Source organism: Conger conger, chromosome 7 (assembly GCF_963514075.1).
Source record: "Conger conger chromosome 7, fConCon1.1, whole genome shotgun sequence".
NCBI classification, from domain to species: domain Eukaryota; kingdom Metazoa; phylum Chordata; class Actinopteri; order Anguilliformes; family Congridae; genus Conger; species Conger conger.
In genome coordinates this window covers 53,918,578-53,936,637 of record NC_083766.1, presented here as the reverse complement: position 1 = coordinate 53,936,637, position 18,060 = coordinate 53,918,578, and the positions used below count along the sequence as shown (strand labels likewise).

The window sequence follows — 18,060 nt, the reverse complement described above, 5'->3', positions numbered from 1 at the left end:
GTAATTTTCTTCACACATCTATTGAATAAATGATAGCATCGGTTTCAAGTTTCATGTTTGTGAGTCTTGGATGATAGCCAGGGAGAAGAGACAGGAAAGGGGGCAGGGATGGAAGTAACGTCCCATGGAGGGACGAAAGTAACAATATTACTTTCGTCTCGCGATATTTTACAATGACTTGAAATGCATTTTCTTTAGTTATATTAATTGAAAATTACGAGAATTAGAATTAGGAAGTCAACAGAGAGGTCTCTTTTCAACAGAGACATATGTCCTACTGGGAAAGCTATTTGTGCGCACAAGCGCAGATAAACAGTGCTTATGCCATGTGACGCTTTCTAGGTTTATAAAAAGGATGAAGTTAACTAATCGTTTGTAGTTCCAGATGTTTCTTTTTCTTGCACTTTCTTATGATTTCTTAAATTAGTCTACAAATATAGATTTGATAGGCTATGAGTCCTCACAACAAACATTTATCTATAGGTTGATTAAAACATTTGGCTACAATTCGAGGGTCACTGATGCCAAAATCAACTGTCATAATGTTTGAAAATGATTCTAGAAACATCAGAAACTCACAAGCCTACTTTTATTGACAGGTTTAAAAAATTAATTTTATTCGAGGATCTAGGATTTCGACCCTATAGAATTTATTAAATCAAAACAAACATGACCACGGCACCAGCTAGAAGGCTGCTGAAAGCATCAGGTGTTATGGCTTCTCTCCCTCGAAGGATGGCATGCTGGGGCCCGGCGTGTACCTCAGCCGCGACATCCAGAAAGCCAGCCGCTACCCCCTGAATGCAGCCGAAGGGGACCGCAGGGTCCTAGTGCTCAAAGTGAATGTGGGGAAGGTGAAGAAGATTGACTACCAGGGGCACCCCCTGCAGAAGACCTGGCATGCAGCAGGCTATGACACGGCCTGGGTGCCCCCTAACTGTGGCATGGTGCCCAGTGGTCTGGAGGAGGACTGTGTCTGGGACCCCTGTAGGATCAATGTCATCAGTGTTATCAAACCCAAACCACAACCATGTATGGGCTGGGGATTTGGAAGTGGTTACTACCAATAAAAGACCTGTCAAAATAGCCATCAAATAAAATGTAAGGAACATGAGCATAAAACTATTCTTTCTAAGTTTGGCAGTCAGAATCTTTTGATAAATCATACAATAAATATGATTGTATTTAAAGATGTTGAATAAAAATGGTATCCTTGTGAGTGTTGAGGAAATATTTTTTGTCTCTTTTCCTCCTCGTCCCTTTTACGTGGGAGAAGTTGTTTTGGCAGCAATGATGTTGAAGAAATATTCAGACTCAGTAGTAGCTCATTATAAATCTTTAGTTAAAAATAAAACAGATTAATCTGGGGAGCCTGTGCGCTCCAGAGAACTTCCAGAGATCAGAGAATTCCAAAGTAACAGTAGGAAGTATCCTAGTCTTTATACATTATAGCTAACCAATCATTTGTAATAAATCATTACATTGTCTCTCTTAACCCGCCTTAATATTTTCTGTCACTGTATGAAAGCTGAGCTGTCATAACCTTTCGCCTATATAATGATGCAGGCAAATTGGGCTGGTGATCACTAACTCAAAACATCTCTTTGCAAAGACCCACATCTCTTGGACTGCATCACAGAGTCAAAACAGGCCGCATCCAATGCCATGGTTTGTAAACACCTGATTAAGTGTTCTCTGCACTTTCATTAAACAAACTGTTCTTTGTAGCTCAGTTTGTTTTAACAGACACACAGTTCTAATTGCTCAAGATGGCTGACTTATTCATTTTAACATAATTAATAATAATTCTTCAAACAGTATGGCTTATCATTGTAGTACTAAACAGCATTTGAAATATAGTATAGAGATATATAGTAACATTTAGGAAAGGGTATTTTTGCACATGATTCTGAAAGTATTTAAATAAAACTTCATCATTCCTGGTTTTCAACTAGGGCATTTTGATCAAACTTCAACATGAGCCATTGATAATCTTGGCTGTTAGTAATCAGTGCTTACTTATAATTTGTCCAGGCAAATCTGTTCCTCAGTGAATTTGTTTCTATTTTTGTAAAACAAGGTTGAAGTAATCGTTGTTTTATATTAAATACATACAAATATTATGAATGTCTGAAGAGTGTCTTCCCTGATGTGTTTCTGTTTCTTCAGGAATGAGAAACCAATCCCTAAGGATTTAGCCTGTGATTCACCCATGGATTTAACTGTGTGTCACATTCATTGAAATGCCACCATGGGACCACAGCCTAAATTGTACAAGTTATTCATTTCTTATCCAAATGTCTTATTTTTCAGAGACAGAATTGCAGCATTATTTGAATACATTTGAAAGGTACATCGAACACTTGATAAGAGAAATTGTACGACAGTTAAAACTTAATCTGTTATTTAAAGGTTAGGCAATTACTTATACATTGTTTGGAGCCGTAATTAATTTTCAGGGGGAGAACCCATTACAGTATTATTATTATTATTATTATTATTATTATTATTATTATTATTATTATTGTTATTATTGGTGTACATTTTTGAGGATACACCAAATATTTAGTATTACAGTAACTAGGATGGGCATGAAAAGTAATATTAATGAAAATTTGGAATTATGTGATCCTTGAACAGAAGGAACACAGTTTTTATTCAAAAACAAACAAACAAACAAACAAACAAACAAAAAATTGTGTTTTTTTTTTATTTTATTTTTTTAATTCTAGGTATGGGAATTTTGCCCATAATTGTGAATGCTTGCATTTGTGAATATTTAATAAAACAGTATTTGTTCATTGAAGTTCAGTTTCGTAGAAAGACCCAGTATGTAGCTATTACGGTCACCCAGGAGATTAGCATATTTATTTGCAATAGACTGCATACTGCCTACTGCCTGGCTGGTGAGTCAAATGAAGACCCATTAGAACTTGTGATTCACGATATCCATTTCACTTCAAAGACTAATTCAAAAACATTCATATGGGGGTATTTTCAAAAAACGGTTCATTGTGACTGTAAATGCGATATAAATGCAGACAGTGTTCATAAGAGTTGCAGAAAGGCACATGTAATTTTGATTGTGTGTCCTGATGCCCACGCCAACAAACTGATACTCTGCATAAAATCTCTAAAAAGATCTACCCCCCCCCCCCGCCCCCCCCGCCCCCCATCCCCCGTCTAAAGAAGAAAGAAACACCGGGTGATTTAGTTTTCGCCGAAGTTAACGCCTATATTTCCTGTCAAATCAAATACACTTCGTATTTGTTAATCAGTGTCAAGCGCACGGAGACGGAGCGTGATCTACAAGAATAATTACAAATCTGGAAGGTAACGTCACTCCTGCCATATTTTTTTATTAATTTGACGACTTACTTTACAAGTAGCCTACAGTAGGTCTGTGTTTGGGGGGTTATTCTCAATGAGCTGTGGAGCATTATATTGTTTCATCATTTGTTTGGGTGCGACTCTTGAACGCGTAAATTAATTGAAAGTAGGTTTGCCTAATGTAATAAATGCACGTGTTGACAAAAATGTGACCATGAATGTGTGTCCTGAAAACTTATGAAGAATCTTGAACTTGGTTTTTAGCCGTATATTTGGTCGTTGGAGAATGCAAGCTATGGGGATGTTCATAAAGTTTAGGCAAGAATGCACCTCTTTATTGCATAATACAGGGCAGAGCCAGGTCGAAGGTCTTGGAGGGCGAAAGTAACGTGAGTATTTTTTCGAAAACAATGGGAGCTGCAATTTCGTGGTTACTACTGATAACAGTGAATGAGATTCATCCAAAATTTCGGCGCCATCGGAAGTCGTTTGGCGGATCTACCGTCTGAAAACTTTTTTGCGCGAGTTAAGAAAAAATGTTCCAGTAAGTCTTTTATTTATTGTAGAATTGTGTTTACTTGTTTAAGTTTGCAAACATCTGTAATTTTCTTCACACATCTAATGAGTAAATGATAGCATCGGTTTCAAGTTTCATGTTAGCGAGTCTTGGATGGTAGCCAGGGAGAAGACAAATGTCCTAGTGGTTAAGCTATCTGTGCGCACAAACGCAGATAAACAGTGCTTATGCCATGTGACGCTTCCTAGGTTTATAAAAAGGATGAAGTTAACTAATCGTTTGTAGTTCCAGATGTTTCTTTTTCTTGCACTTTCTTATTATTTCTTAAATTAGTTTACAAATGTAGATTTGATAAGCTATGTGTCCTCACAACAAACATTTATCTATAGGTTTATTAAAACATTTGGCTACGATTCGAGGGTCACTGATGCCAAAATCAACTGTCAACTGTTTGAAAATGATTCTACAAACATCAGAAACTCACAATATAGCCTACTTTTATCGACAGGTTTAATAAATTAATTATATTCGAGGATCTAGGATTTCGACCCTATATAATTTATTAAATCAAAACTAACATGAAATTATGTCTAATTGTACATGTGTTGAAAATATAAAATACTTTGCTGAGCTAACTGTCCTACCCTCAGGCAAACTGCTGACATTATTGTTATGTAAAGATTTTGTAAAATATAAAAAAATGATAAATGACTAATGTATCAATGACTTGATTGATTTGTGTTGTTGACCCAGCCTGCGCCATTTACATTTTAGAACCCTTATGTATAACTACTAATTTTGGAAATATCGCAAGTCCTCAATCCGTACCAACACCGTGCGCATGTTCTGCAGATGTGATTTCGGTTGAAATTTGAATTTTTTACAGTGTAAAGGGAGAAGAATGTACTGGGCTGAAGATGACATGATGGACCCTAGGCCTCCTTGCCTGGAAAGTTACTCTGAGCCTGCCAACTACTCAAACTACGTCATGTACCATGGCACCAGCAAGGAGGATGCAGAAAGCATCAAGCGGAACGGCTTCACTCCCTCAGAGGACGGCATGCTGGGGCCCGGCGTGTACGTCAGCCGCGACATCCAGAAAGCCAGCCACTACCCCCGGAATGTAGCCGAAGGGCACCGCAGGGTCCTAGTGCTCATAGTGAATGTGGGGAAGGTGAAGAAGATTGACCACCAGGGGCACCCCTTGCAGAAGACCTGGCATGCAAAAGGCTATGACACGGCCTGGGTGCCCCCAAACTGTGGCATGGTGCCCAATGGTCTGGAGGAGGACTGTGTCTGGGACCCCTGTAGGATCAAAGTCACCAGTGTTATCAAACCCAAACCACAGCCATGTATGGGCTGGGCATGTGAAAGTGGTTACTATCAATAAAAGACCTGTCAAAATAGCCATCAAATAAAATGTAAGGAACATGAGCATATAACTATTCTTTCTAAGTTTTGCAGTCAGAATCTTTTGATAAATCATACAATAAATATGATTGTATTTTCAGATGTTGAATAAAAATGGTATCCTTGTCTTGTGAGCCATTGATAATCTTTGCTGTTAGTAATCAGTGATTATTATTATTATTATTATTATTATTATTATTATTATTATTATTATTATTGGTGTAAGAGTGTCTTCCCTGATGTGCTTCTGTTTCTTCAAAAATGAGAACCAGTCCCTCAGGATTTAGCCCGTGATTCACCCATGGATTTAACTGTGTGTCACATTCATTGAAATGCTGTCATCGGCCCACAGACAAGATTGTGCAAGTGATTAATTTCTTATCCAAATGTTTTATTTTTTAGTGATAGGATGAAATTGTTTTTTGTCTACATTTGCAAAGGTACATCCAACACTTGGTTAGATACATTGTAGGAAAAAAAAGTTTTTCCCTTCAATCTCCTCTTCGGGAGTTGAAATACTGGCTCAGTTGTGTTAAGGTCTGGTGATTCATTTGACTAATCTAAAAACTTCCCTTATGAAGTCCTTTGTTTAAATTCATCCTGCTGCTACCTCCACCGTGCTTCACAGATGGGCTTCTATGTTTTAGATCATGAGCAGATCCCTTCTTTCTCCACACTTTGGCCTTTCCATCACATTGGTAGAGGTTAATCTTGGTCTCAACAGTCCACAAAACCTTTGTGGCTGATTTCTGTACTTCTTTGCCAATTGTAATCTCACCTTTCGATACTTTATAGCCTCTATTTTGTGTAAGGCAACAAGAAACACATGTCAGACACATGTTCCAAACTTTTGCTCACTTAAAAATGTCTGATACAAAAGGTGGTATGTTCTAAGTTTTGAAAAATCTTGATAGAAATAGCAGGAAATAAAGGTTGAAATCTGTCATTTCATGTACATTTACAATGACGAGAATTAGAATTAGAAGACACAGCAAGGTCTATTTTCAACATATGTCCTCGTGGGAAAGGCACTTAGCCTGCATTGCTGCAAAATTATATACAATTAGTTAAAATGTTTCATAACTCTCATGTAAAATTGAGCGGCTAAGAAATGTTCAACTTCAGCTGCTGGAACGATATGTTACTGCATGGCTCACTTATCAAAGGCACGATTTTCGAGGGAAACTCTACAGCAATGTGGTCTCTAAAAAAGAAGAACCTGGTAAATGCCAGATGGTTTTGTTCTCGTCGCAAGCTTACCGCTACCCCAAGCGCACAGAGAGGGAGCGTGATCGACAAGCATAACCACAAATCTGAAAGGTAACCTCACTCCTGCTACATTTTTTATAAGTTTGACGACTTACCTTACAAGTAGCCTACTTTGGGGTTTATTCTCAAAGAGCTGTGGAGTACTCTATCATTTCATCATTTGTTTGGGTGTGCATCTTGAAGGTGTAAATTGCATGAAAGTAGGCTTGCCTAATGACAATGACAATGACAATACCTCATGTACCTCATGTACTATGCCACATGCCGCCCATGTAGAGCAAAATGTGACCATGGATGTGTGTCCTGAAAACTTGAAGAATCTGGAACTTGGTTTTTAGTCATATATTTGCTCATTGTAAAATATAAACTATGGGAAAGTTCATAAAATTTAGGCAGTGATGCTTCTCTTCATTGCATAATATAAGGGAGAGGCGGGTCGAAAGTAAGGAGAGCGAAATTTCTCAAAAACTATGGGAGCTGCAATGATGTAGTTACTACATATAACAATGCATGAGCTTCGTCGCAGGCGAAGATAGTAGAACTATGTGCTAGTAATGGAAGAATAAATATGTTTACTGAATAATTATGAAGAATCTGGAACTTTTTAATCCTCTTTTATTGTTTTTAACCGAATCGTTAAACTGTAACCCTACTTCTGTTAAAAACACAGGCAATCTTACTGCATAAGTACTCTGAACGCAGCGAAATGTCTTCGTGAAATATAATATTTCCTGATTCATCAAAAACTGGATTGAATTGCAGTGTGACCTAGCGTGCGCCATTTATATTTTAGAATGTGTAACGCTTTTTGGAAATATCCCAAATCTACAGTCATGAGAATGTTTTGCAGATTTAATTTCGGTTGAATTTATTACAGTATAAAGAGAGAATAATGTTCTGGGCTGAAGATGACAAAATGGGCCCTAGGCGTCCCTGCCTGCAGAGCCACTCCAAGCCTGTCAACAACTCATCCTACCGCATGTACCACGGCACCACCAAGGAGGCTGCCGAAAGCATCAAGCGGAACGGCTTCTCTCCCTCAGAGGACGGCATGCTGGGGCCCGGCGTGTAAGTCAGCCGAGAAATCCAGAAAGCCGGCCGTAGAGTGTTACTCTACATAAAATTTGTGAAATGTAAATGACCAGAAAAAGATCTAACCTCCCCCCCCCCCCCCCCCCCATAAAATTTGTGTACAAATCTAAAGAAGGAGGAAACACCGGGTGGTGTCGTTTCCCTGAAGTTAACGCCTAACTTTCCTGTCAAATAAAATACGCTTTGTCGCAATTTAACCAGTGTCAAGCGCACGGAGACGGAGCGTGATCTACAAGAATAGCTACAAATCTGGAAGGTAACCTCACTCCTGCCATATTTTTTTATTAGTTTGACGACTTACTTTACAAGTAGCCTACAGTAGGTCTGTGTTTGGGGGGTTATTCTCAAAGAGCTGTGGCGTACTATATTGTTTCATCATTTGTTTGGGTGTGACTCTCGAACGCGTAAATTAATTGGAAAGTAGGTTTGCCTAATGTAATCAATGCACGTGTTGACAAAATGTGACAATGAATGTGTTTCCTGAAAACTTATGAAGAATCTTTTTAGCCGTATATTTGGTCGTTGGAGAATGAAAGCTATGGGGATGTGCATGAAGTTTAGGCAAGAATGCACCTCTTTATTGCATAATATAGGGGAGAGCCGGGTCAAAAGTCATGGAGGGCGAAAGTAACGTGGGTATTTTCTTGAAAACGATGGGAGCTGCAATTTCGTGGTTACTACAGATAACAGTGAATGAGCTTCATCAAAAACTTCGGCGCCATCGGAAGTCGTTTGGCGGATCTACCGTCTGAAAACTTTTTTGCGCGAGTTAAGAAAAAATGGACCAGTAAGTCTTTTTTTTTAAATTGTAGAATTGTGTTTACTTGTTTAAGTTTGCAAACATCTGTAATTTTCTTCACACATCTAATGAGTAAATGATAGCATCGGTTTCAAGTTTCATGTTAGCGAGTCTTGGATGATAGCCAGGGAGAAGACATATGTCCTAGTGGTTAAGCTATCTGTGCGCACAAGCGCAGATAAACAGTGCTTATGCCATGTGACTCTTTCTAGGTTCATAAAAAGGATGAAGTTAACTAATCGTTTGTAGTCCCAGATGTTTCTTTTTCTTGCACTTTCTTATTATTTCTTAAATTAGTTTACAAATGTAGATTTGATAAGCTATGTGTCCTCACAACAAACATTTATCTATAGGTTTATTAAAACATTTGGCTACGATTCGAGGGTCACTGATGCCAAAATCAACTGTCATAATGTTTGAAAATGATTCTACAAACATCAGAAACTCACAATATAGCCTACTTTTACTGACAGGTATAATAAATTAATTATATTCGAGGATCTAGGATTTCGACCCTATATAATTTATTAAATCAAAACTAACATGAAATTATGTTTAATTGTACATGTGTTGAAAGTATAAAATACTTTGCTGAGCTAACTGTCCTAACCTCAGGCAAACTGCTGACATTATTATTATGTAAAGATTTTGTAAAATTAAAAAAATATATAAATTACTAATGTATCAAGGACTTGATTGATTTGTATTGTTGGTTTTGTTTTTTTGTTTTTTTATTATTATTATTTTTTGAGAACAAACAAACAAACAAACAAACAGAGCAAAAGTGACCAAAGTTAATTATCCAAACACTATCAATCACTATCAAACAGACCAACAGACCAAAGACATGCAGGTTAGGAGAGTCTAAATTGCCTGTAGGTATGAGTGTGTGAGTGAATGGTGTGTGTGCCCTGCGATGGACTGGCGACCTGTCCAGGGTGTATTCCTACCTTTCGCCCAATGTATACTGGGATTGGCTCCAGCCCCCCTGCGACCCTGTTCAGGATAAGAGGGTTAGGATTATGAATGAATGAATGAATGAATGAATGAATTCACTTTTGCCTGGTCATCTTATTTGAGAGATCTAGTATGACGGTATTAGTCACCCTTAAGATTAGCATATTCATTTCTAACACACTACGTCATAAGAAACCGTTAACACGAATGAATCTACTGGTAGGCCCGTTCTCCACGTATTCATGTCAAAATCATATATTCTAGAATGAAAATTACAGTTGATAATAGGGAAAGACCTGTGCAAGTTGTGTGTCATTGTGTGGGATCTCTATCTCTATTCATTTGTAAATGGGATCAGACAAAAAAGCGTTACTTTCGTCCCGGCTCTAAACTCAGATAAAGTGCCTAAATAATATATCATTCTGGACCTAGTGTCGTGTCTAGGAAACGACAGAGTCCAAATCTTCAATTTGTCGAAAAACATCTTCGCGAGGGAAAAGACAACACCAGGCAGCAAGATCTTCAGGAAAATCAGACTTTATTAGCACACGTGCATAAAGCCGGATCAGCTCTCCAGAACTGAACCCCGACTGGCATTTGTACACCCATTTTATACACAGTTACTCCACCTACAACTCCTCCTCAAACCTCATTCTGGCAAATCACCCACACTCTTCTTATCGTAACTCCTCCCAACGCTCCTCCCACAACGTCATTGTGGCAAATTGCCAATGGTCCTTATGCTCTGCCAACTCTGTACAAAGTTCAGGGCATTCTGCCAACTGCGTGTCCTCACTTCACCCCGCACCTGCTCTTGGCAAACTACCAGACCTCATAAAGTTCTGGATGCCCTCCCTCCAACACGTCATCCATACACGTCACTCTATCTTTCGCTTTTATAAGACGAACTAAGCAGCAGTAATCATTGAAAATATACAGACAAACTAAACATTTCATTAATATTCACTTCTAATATACTTTTCTAATATACAGACATAATAAACATTTGATTAATTATTCTTTGCTCTCATTTCAACAGTTTTCACTGTGGTTTCTTGCGTTTTCATAAGCTCAGCTATAATTAATGTTCACGGTCAAATAGATACACTTCTGGCATAAAACATTGAGAGTCCCGGAGAAATCAGCTGTACAGTCATATCTTGCTCTGCCCGTGTCCTTGACAGTTTGGTCTACACAGTTCAAGACGGCCCCCCCCCCCCGGCTGGGCTCACTGTGTAATCCTAGCACAATTTAGCAGTGAATCAGTTTGGAACTATAAAGGGTACATATTATACTTTAATACAGATATATTGATAAACTTTTAGCACACATCGTCGAGAGTTTTGGAGGAACCAGCCTGCTCACTAAGGTGGAGTCTGATTTTGACTTGTGATTGGTTATCATGCTTTTAGGAGGGAGATCTTTCGTTCTGTGAATTTTCCCCTACACTAGCTAAATGTTTTTGTCAATATAAAATACTTTGCTGATGCTTAAGATTAGCATATTAATTTATAACACACTACTTGATAAGAAACCGTTAAAACGAATAAATCCAGGCTGGTGAGTCAAATGAACACAATTTTGGATTTGATTTGCCAGGGGGTGGCAAACCTGTTCCAGGAGAGCTGCCGGGTGGGCTGGTCTTTATTTTCACCTTTAAAATCAACAACCGATTCAGACCCAAGAAACGATGTCAGGTGAGTTAACTGTAATCAACATATTTCATTGATCAATTAAATGCTGCTGACTCCCAGCACTAGGGTTGCCAACCTTGCACTATACCCAGTTGACTTGAAGGAATATTTTACCGCTGAAAAGTGAGTCATGCACATGTTTTATTTTATCCAGCACTTTAACTTCTGTTTGGAAATGTGCCTTGTGAATACAGATCTAAATGTTCTCTAGTATTCATTCATGTCATCTGGAGCAATTCATCAGCCAGGAGGTAGAACACACAGCAGGATTTCGACTTTCCAACACTTTTCACCTTTCCTGTTGGACAATTGAACAAGATATTTAACCTGAATTGCTGCAAAAATGGCTTGCAATCTACTAAAATATAGCACAACTCTCATGTTAAATTTATATATGGCTAATAACTGATCAGATATTGCTAAAAAGTTAGTAGAGTGTTGTAACACTAATTTAGAAAATATCCAAAATCCACAATCCAACCAATTTTATACCATGAGCATTTTCTGCAGATTTCATTTCTGGTTCAATTTTGAATGTTGTTGTACTTTGTTGTACATCGCTCTGGTTAAGAGCGTCTGCCGAATGCCATTAATGTAATGTAATGTAATGTAATGTAATGTAATGAATGTATTACAGTATGAAGGGAGGATAATGTGTTGGGCAGAAGATGATAACATAGTGGTGAGGATCCCTTGCCTGCAGATTGTATGACTCGTTTTTCACAGCCAAATTACTGGAGGGGAATTCCTAAGGAACAGGAACTTTGCCTCTAAAAACTGAACACTGGGCGGGTACATTTATGTTTTGTTTTCCCAGAAGTTCTGGGAATGCCCATTATATCTATATTCAGTTTAGTAAAGTTTTCACTGTTGCGAAAATGAACTGACATAATGTTTGAGAATTATTCAACAAGCATCAGAAACTCACAATATGGGCTACGTTTATTGACAGGTTTAATACATATATTCTATTTGAGGATCTAATATAGCAATTAAGCCCAAATAATGAATTTATGTCTGATTAACCCAAACATTTTATTGGTCGTGCACGGTTAATTTGGATGAATTTCGAACCTATTGCATTTATTGAATCGATACAAACATGCAATTATGTCTAATCGTACATGTGTTGAAAGTAAAGAGCGTACAATTAGTTAAAACGTCTCATAACTGTCATGTAAAATTGACAACCGGCCAAAAACAATACGTTACTAGATTGGACAGAGGTATGAGGGGTATTCCTAAGTTTACAGTTATGTGGTCTCTAAAAAAAGAACAGCCTGGAATGGTTTCGTTTTCGTCGCAAGTTAATCATTGTGTAGCGCACGGAGAGGGAACGTTATCTCCAAGCATAACTACAAATCTGAAAGGTAACCTCACTCCTGCTTTATTTTCTGTATTAGTTTGACGACTTACTTTACAAGTAGCCTATTTGGGGGTTTATTCTCAATGAGCTGTGGAGTACTATATTATTTCATTATTTGTTTGGGTGCGAATCTTGAACGCGTAAATTGCATGAAAGAAAGCTTGCCTTATGTGTGCAATGCACATGCACTTGTTTTTAGCCATATATTTGCTAATTGTAAAAGGTAAGCTATGGGGAAGTTGATAAATTTTAGGCAGGAATGCACCTCTTTATTGCATGGTATATGGGAGAGTCGGATCTTAAGGTAACGAGTTGCGCGAGTTAATTAACAAAACGGCCCCGTAAGCCTTTTTCGTTTGTCGAATTTTGTTTACTTGTTTAATTTAGCAAACAAATGTAATTTTCTTTACACATCTTGAGAGTAAATGATAGCATAGGTTTGAAGTTTCATGCTAGTAAGTCTTGGATGCTAGCCAGGAAGAAGTGACAGAGGGGTGGGACGGAGGTATTACTTTCGGTCCGCGATATTTAATGACTTAAAATGCATTAACTTAAGTTACATTTACAGAAAATTGCGAGAATTAGAAATAGAAGACACAGCGAGGTCTATTTTCAACATATGTCCCAGTGGGAAGGTTTATGTGCGCACAAGCGCAGATAAACAGGACATATGCCATGTGACGCCTTCTAGATTTATGAAAAGGATGAAGTTAACTAATCATTTGTAGTTCCAGATGTTTCTTTTTCTTGCACTTTCTTATGTCTCATCTTACCCGTTGTTAGGGCTACTTGTTTAAGCCTACAGTAAAAACATATACAGAAAAAGGCCTCCTCTAGTTCATTCTACATTGCAAAACTACTACCTAATGTTTGAAAATGAGTCTACAAATATGTGATGATTAGAATTGTGCCTGCTTCATAAGCTTTGAGTCCTCAGGACAAACATTTATCTTGAGGTTAAATAAAACTTTAGGCGACGATTCGAGGGTGACTGTTACTCAAATCAACTGACGTAATGTCTGAGAATTACTCTACATTACTCTCGCGATATAGCCTACTTTTATTGACAGGTTTAATACATAAATTATATTCGAGGATCTCGTGTTGCTATTAATCCCAAATAATGCATTTCAGTCCGATTAATCTTGTATCGCAAAACATTTTATTGGTTGCGCAACATTGTTTACGCATGATTAATTTGGATGAAGTTCGAACCGATAGCATTTATTGAATCGATACAAACATGAAATTATGTCTAATCGTACATGTGTTGAAAGTAAAGAGAATTGCACACCTGAAAAACAGAGATAGGCCACACATTGCCCACCCCTAGTTTACCGCTATTTTCGACCGACTCACCCGTACTCCACGTATTCATGTCCAAATCATATTTTCTAGAATGAAAATTACAGTTGATAATAGGGAAGGACCTGTGCAAGTCGTGTGTCATTGTGTGGGATCTTTATCTCTATTAATTTGTAAATGGGATCAGACAAAAAAAAGCTGTCACTTTCGTCCCGGCTCTCCCCTACTTCTGTTCGGAACTGTCTAAATAATTTATCATTCTGGACCTAGCTAAATGTTTTTGTCAACATAAAATACTTTGCTGATGCTTCAAAGACTTGATTGAATTGCAATGTATACCTACACCATATAGAGAATTTTAGAACCAATGTGTAACCCTATTAATTTGGGAAATATCCCAAATCCACAATCCATGCCAGTTAGGAGTGCACCAATACCATGTTTAAAGACAGATACCGAATACTGAATAATTAATAACAGTAGTATTGGCCAATACCAGGTACGGATTCCACATCCTGTATATTTCATAAAAAGGCACAGGGAGGCTTGCATGACATTACCTTGTTCCACTACTCCTATCACATGCATTAAATTCAGTGTGTTTCACTCGTGGTTTAGCCTCTGGCTTTCTCTGTTTATCACCGTAACTTCTATCAAACTAACCAGTTTGAAGAACACAGAAAGGGAACCTTAGACCTCCTATATTTTTATTAGCACCGAAAACGTATTTTACATGTACAGTAGGTCTATCTTAAATTAGTTTGGGGATGCATTCTGGAACAGCTGTGCAGTCTCATACAATAATATATCACAATTTGTTTGGGTAAAGTTTCTTCATTTTATTAAAGTACAGAAAGTTGCTAATTGTAAAAATGGCAGCTATGACCAAGATTTATGACAAAGTTTTATCCTCCTTATGACATATATTACTGTCCTAACCTCATATAAACTGTCAGCATTATTGTTCCAAAAGATTTTTTAAAATATAATATAAACTATAAATGACTAATGTATCAACGACTTGATTGATTTGCATTGTTGACCCAGCCTGCGCCATTTACATTTTAGAACCTGTGTAAAATGCTACTCATTTTGTAAATATGGCAAATCCACAATGCTTACCACTTTAACATGATGCGAATGTTCTGCAGATCTCATTTAGTTTAATTTATTACAGTATAAAGGGAGAAGAATGTCCTGGGCTGGACATGACAACATGGGCCCTCGGCCTCCTTGCCTGCAGAGCCACTCCGAGCCAACCAACAACTCATGCTACATCATGTACCACGGCACCAGCAAGGAGGCTGCTGAAAACATCAACGGCATGCTGGGGCCCGGCTTGTACCTCAGCCGCGACATCCAGAAAGCCAGCCGCTACCCCCTGAATACAGCCGAAGGGGACCGCAGGGTCCTGGAGCTCAAAGTGAATGTGGGGAAGGTGAAGAAGATTAACTACCAGGGGCACCCCCTGCAGAAGACCTGGCATGCAGCAGGCTATGACACAGCCTGGGTGCCCCCTAACTGTGGCACGGTGCCCAGTGGTGAGGAGGAGGACTGTGTCTGGAATCCCCGTAGAATCAAGGTCATCAGGGTTATTTAACCAGAACCATCCTGGGGCTACTGTAACGTACAATAAGGGACATGAGCAGCCTATGGTTCTTTGTCAGTTTTACTGTGAGAATCTTTGGGAAATCATAAGTGCTGTTATCCAGGCTGTTAGCAATGACAGTGTAATATTTCCCACCTAGTCTGTCCCTGTATGTTTGTTTCGATTGTTATAAAACAAGGTTGAAGAAACTGCTGTTTTACATGCAATAAATATTAATATTTGAAAAAGTCTGAAGACTAACTTCCTTGGTGTATTTCTGTTTTGGCAGTATTTAGCCTGTGATTCATCCATGGACCTAACTGTGTGACTCATTAATTGAAATGCTGCTGTAGGACCACAGCCTAAATTGTCCAAGTTATTCTTTCTTGTTTTATTTTTCAGTGACAGGGTGACATTGTTATTTGTATACGCAAATGTACATCCAACACATTGTAGGACTTGTCAAAACTGCATCTGTGTTTATTATTAGGTTAGGAAATTGTTGTAATGTCATCTCATGTACATCCTTTGACCTCAAAATCAATTGTATTCAGGGTACAACAAAAGCGAAGGGATTGACCTTGCTGTTCCAATACTTTTAGAGGGGACTGTATAACCTTTTAATGAATTCGGTTGGCTATGAAACAGTGACAAGGCTTTTACTTTTTGACCCTTGGACTTTCCACGACTGCTGTTGTTGTAAAATTGAACAAGCCACGTAACCCGAATTGCTGCAAAAAATTGCGTACAATTAGTTAAAACGTCTCATAACTCGCATGTAAAATTTATAAACGGCTAAGAACAATATGCTACGAGATTGGAAAGATGTATGAGGACAATTCCTAAGTTTACAGTAATGTGGTCTCTAAAAAAGAACAACCTGGAATGGTTTCGTTTTCGTTTTTGTCGCAAGCTAATCAGTGTCAAACGTACAGACCGGGAGCGGTATCTACAAGCATAACTACAAATCTGAAAGGTAACCTCATTCCAGCTATATTTTTTGTAAGTTTGACGACTTACTTTACAAAATAGCCTCTTTGCTCAAAGAGCTGTGGAGTACTATATTATTTCATTATTTGTTTGGGTGCGAATCTTGAACGCGTAAACTGCATGAAAGTAGGTTTGTCTAATGTATGCAATGCACATGTAGAGCAAAATATGACCATGAATGTGTGTCCTGAAAACTTATGAAGAATCTGGAACTTGTTTTTAGCCATATATTTGCTCATTGTAAAATGTAAGCTGTGGGGAAGTTGATAAAGTTTAGGCAGGAATGCGTCTCTTTATTGCATGATATATTGGAGAGGCGGGTCGAAGGTAATGGACGGCGGAATTTCACGAAAACGATGGGAGAGGCAATGACGTGGGTGCACTATTACTTTTGTCCCGCGACTTATAATGCATTCTCTTTTGTTACATTTACAGAAAATGACGAGAATTAGAAATAGAAGGCACAGCGAGGTCTATTTTCAACATATGTCCTCGTGGGAACGTTTCTGTGCGCACAAGCGCAAATAAACATGACTTATGCCATGTGACGCCTTCTAGATTCATAAAAAGGTGAAGTTAACTAATCGTTTGTAGTTCCAGATGTTTCTATTTCTTGCACTTACTCATGTCTATTCCGACACGTTTTTAGGGCTACTTGTTTAAGCCTGGAGTAAAAAATAATAATAATAATAAAAAAACAGAATACGTTTTATCTTGCAAAACTACTACCGAATGTTTGAAAATTAGTCTAGAAATATGTGATTATTACAATTGTGACTGCTTCATAAGCTTTTATTCCTCACGACAAACATTTATCTTCAGGTTTAATAAAACCTTCGGCGACGATTCGAGGGCGACTGTTACGAAAATCAACTGACGTAATGTCTGAGAATTACTCTACAAACATCAGAAACTCACGACATAGCCTACTTTTATTTACAGGTTTAATACATAAATTATATTCGAGGGTCTAGTGTAGCTATTAATCCCAGATAATGCATTTCAGTCCGATTAATCTTGTATCGCAAAACATTTTATTGGTTGCGCAACAGTGTTTACGCACGGTTAATTTGGATGAATTTCGATCTTGTAGCTTTTATTGAATCGATACAAACATGAAATTATGTCTAATCGTACATGTGTTGAAAGTAAACAGAATTACTAACCTGAAAAACAGAGATAGGACACACATTGCCCACCCCTAGTTTACCGTTACTTTCGACCCAGTCCTGCGTTACTTTCGTCCCACTGGGTAGGGACAAATACAACATTGCAATCGGCTATATCCTAGAATGAAAATTACAGTTGATTATAGCGAAGGTTTTGTGAAGTTGTGTGTCATAAATTATAGGATCTCTATCTCTATTAAGTCTAACTAACCTTAGACTTCTTGTAGGTCTGTCTTAAATGAGTTTGAGGGTGCATTCTGGAAGAGCTGTACATCAGAATACAATATAATTTCATAATTTGTTTGGGTAAAGTTTCTTCATTTTATTAAAGAACAAAAATATGCTAACTGCAAAAATGCATGCTATGGTGTAAAAAAATTACTAATGTTTCAATGACTTGATTGATTTGCGTTGTTAACCCAGCCTGCACCATTTACATTTTAGAACCTGTGTGTAACGCTACTCATTTTGTAAATATACCAAATCCACAATCCATACCACTTTAACACCACATGCATGTTCTACAGATCATTTAGTTAGAACTTATTATTTATTACTGTTTAAAGGGAGAAGA

The 18,060-nt window shown here is 37.9% G+C and overlaps 1 protein-coding gene across 1 annotated transcript; it reads left to right on the top strand.

The window, feature by feature from the left end:
- The first annotated feature begins 4,772 nt into the window (after positions 1–4,772).
- On the top strand, positions 4,773–15,339 carry LOC133133352 (uncharacterized). The gene is made up of 3 exons (XM_061249453.1): positions 4,773–5,210; positions 7,470–7,593; positions 15,080–15,339. The coding sequence occupies exons 1-3, from the start codon at positions 4,773–4,775 to the stop codon at positions 15,337–15,339; spliced, it is 822 nt and encodes a 273-aa protein (XP_061105437.1).
- The last annotated feature ends 2,721 nt before the right edge of the window (positions 15,340–18,060 follow it).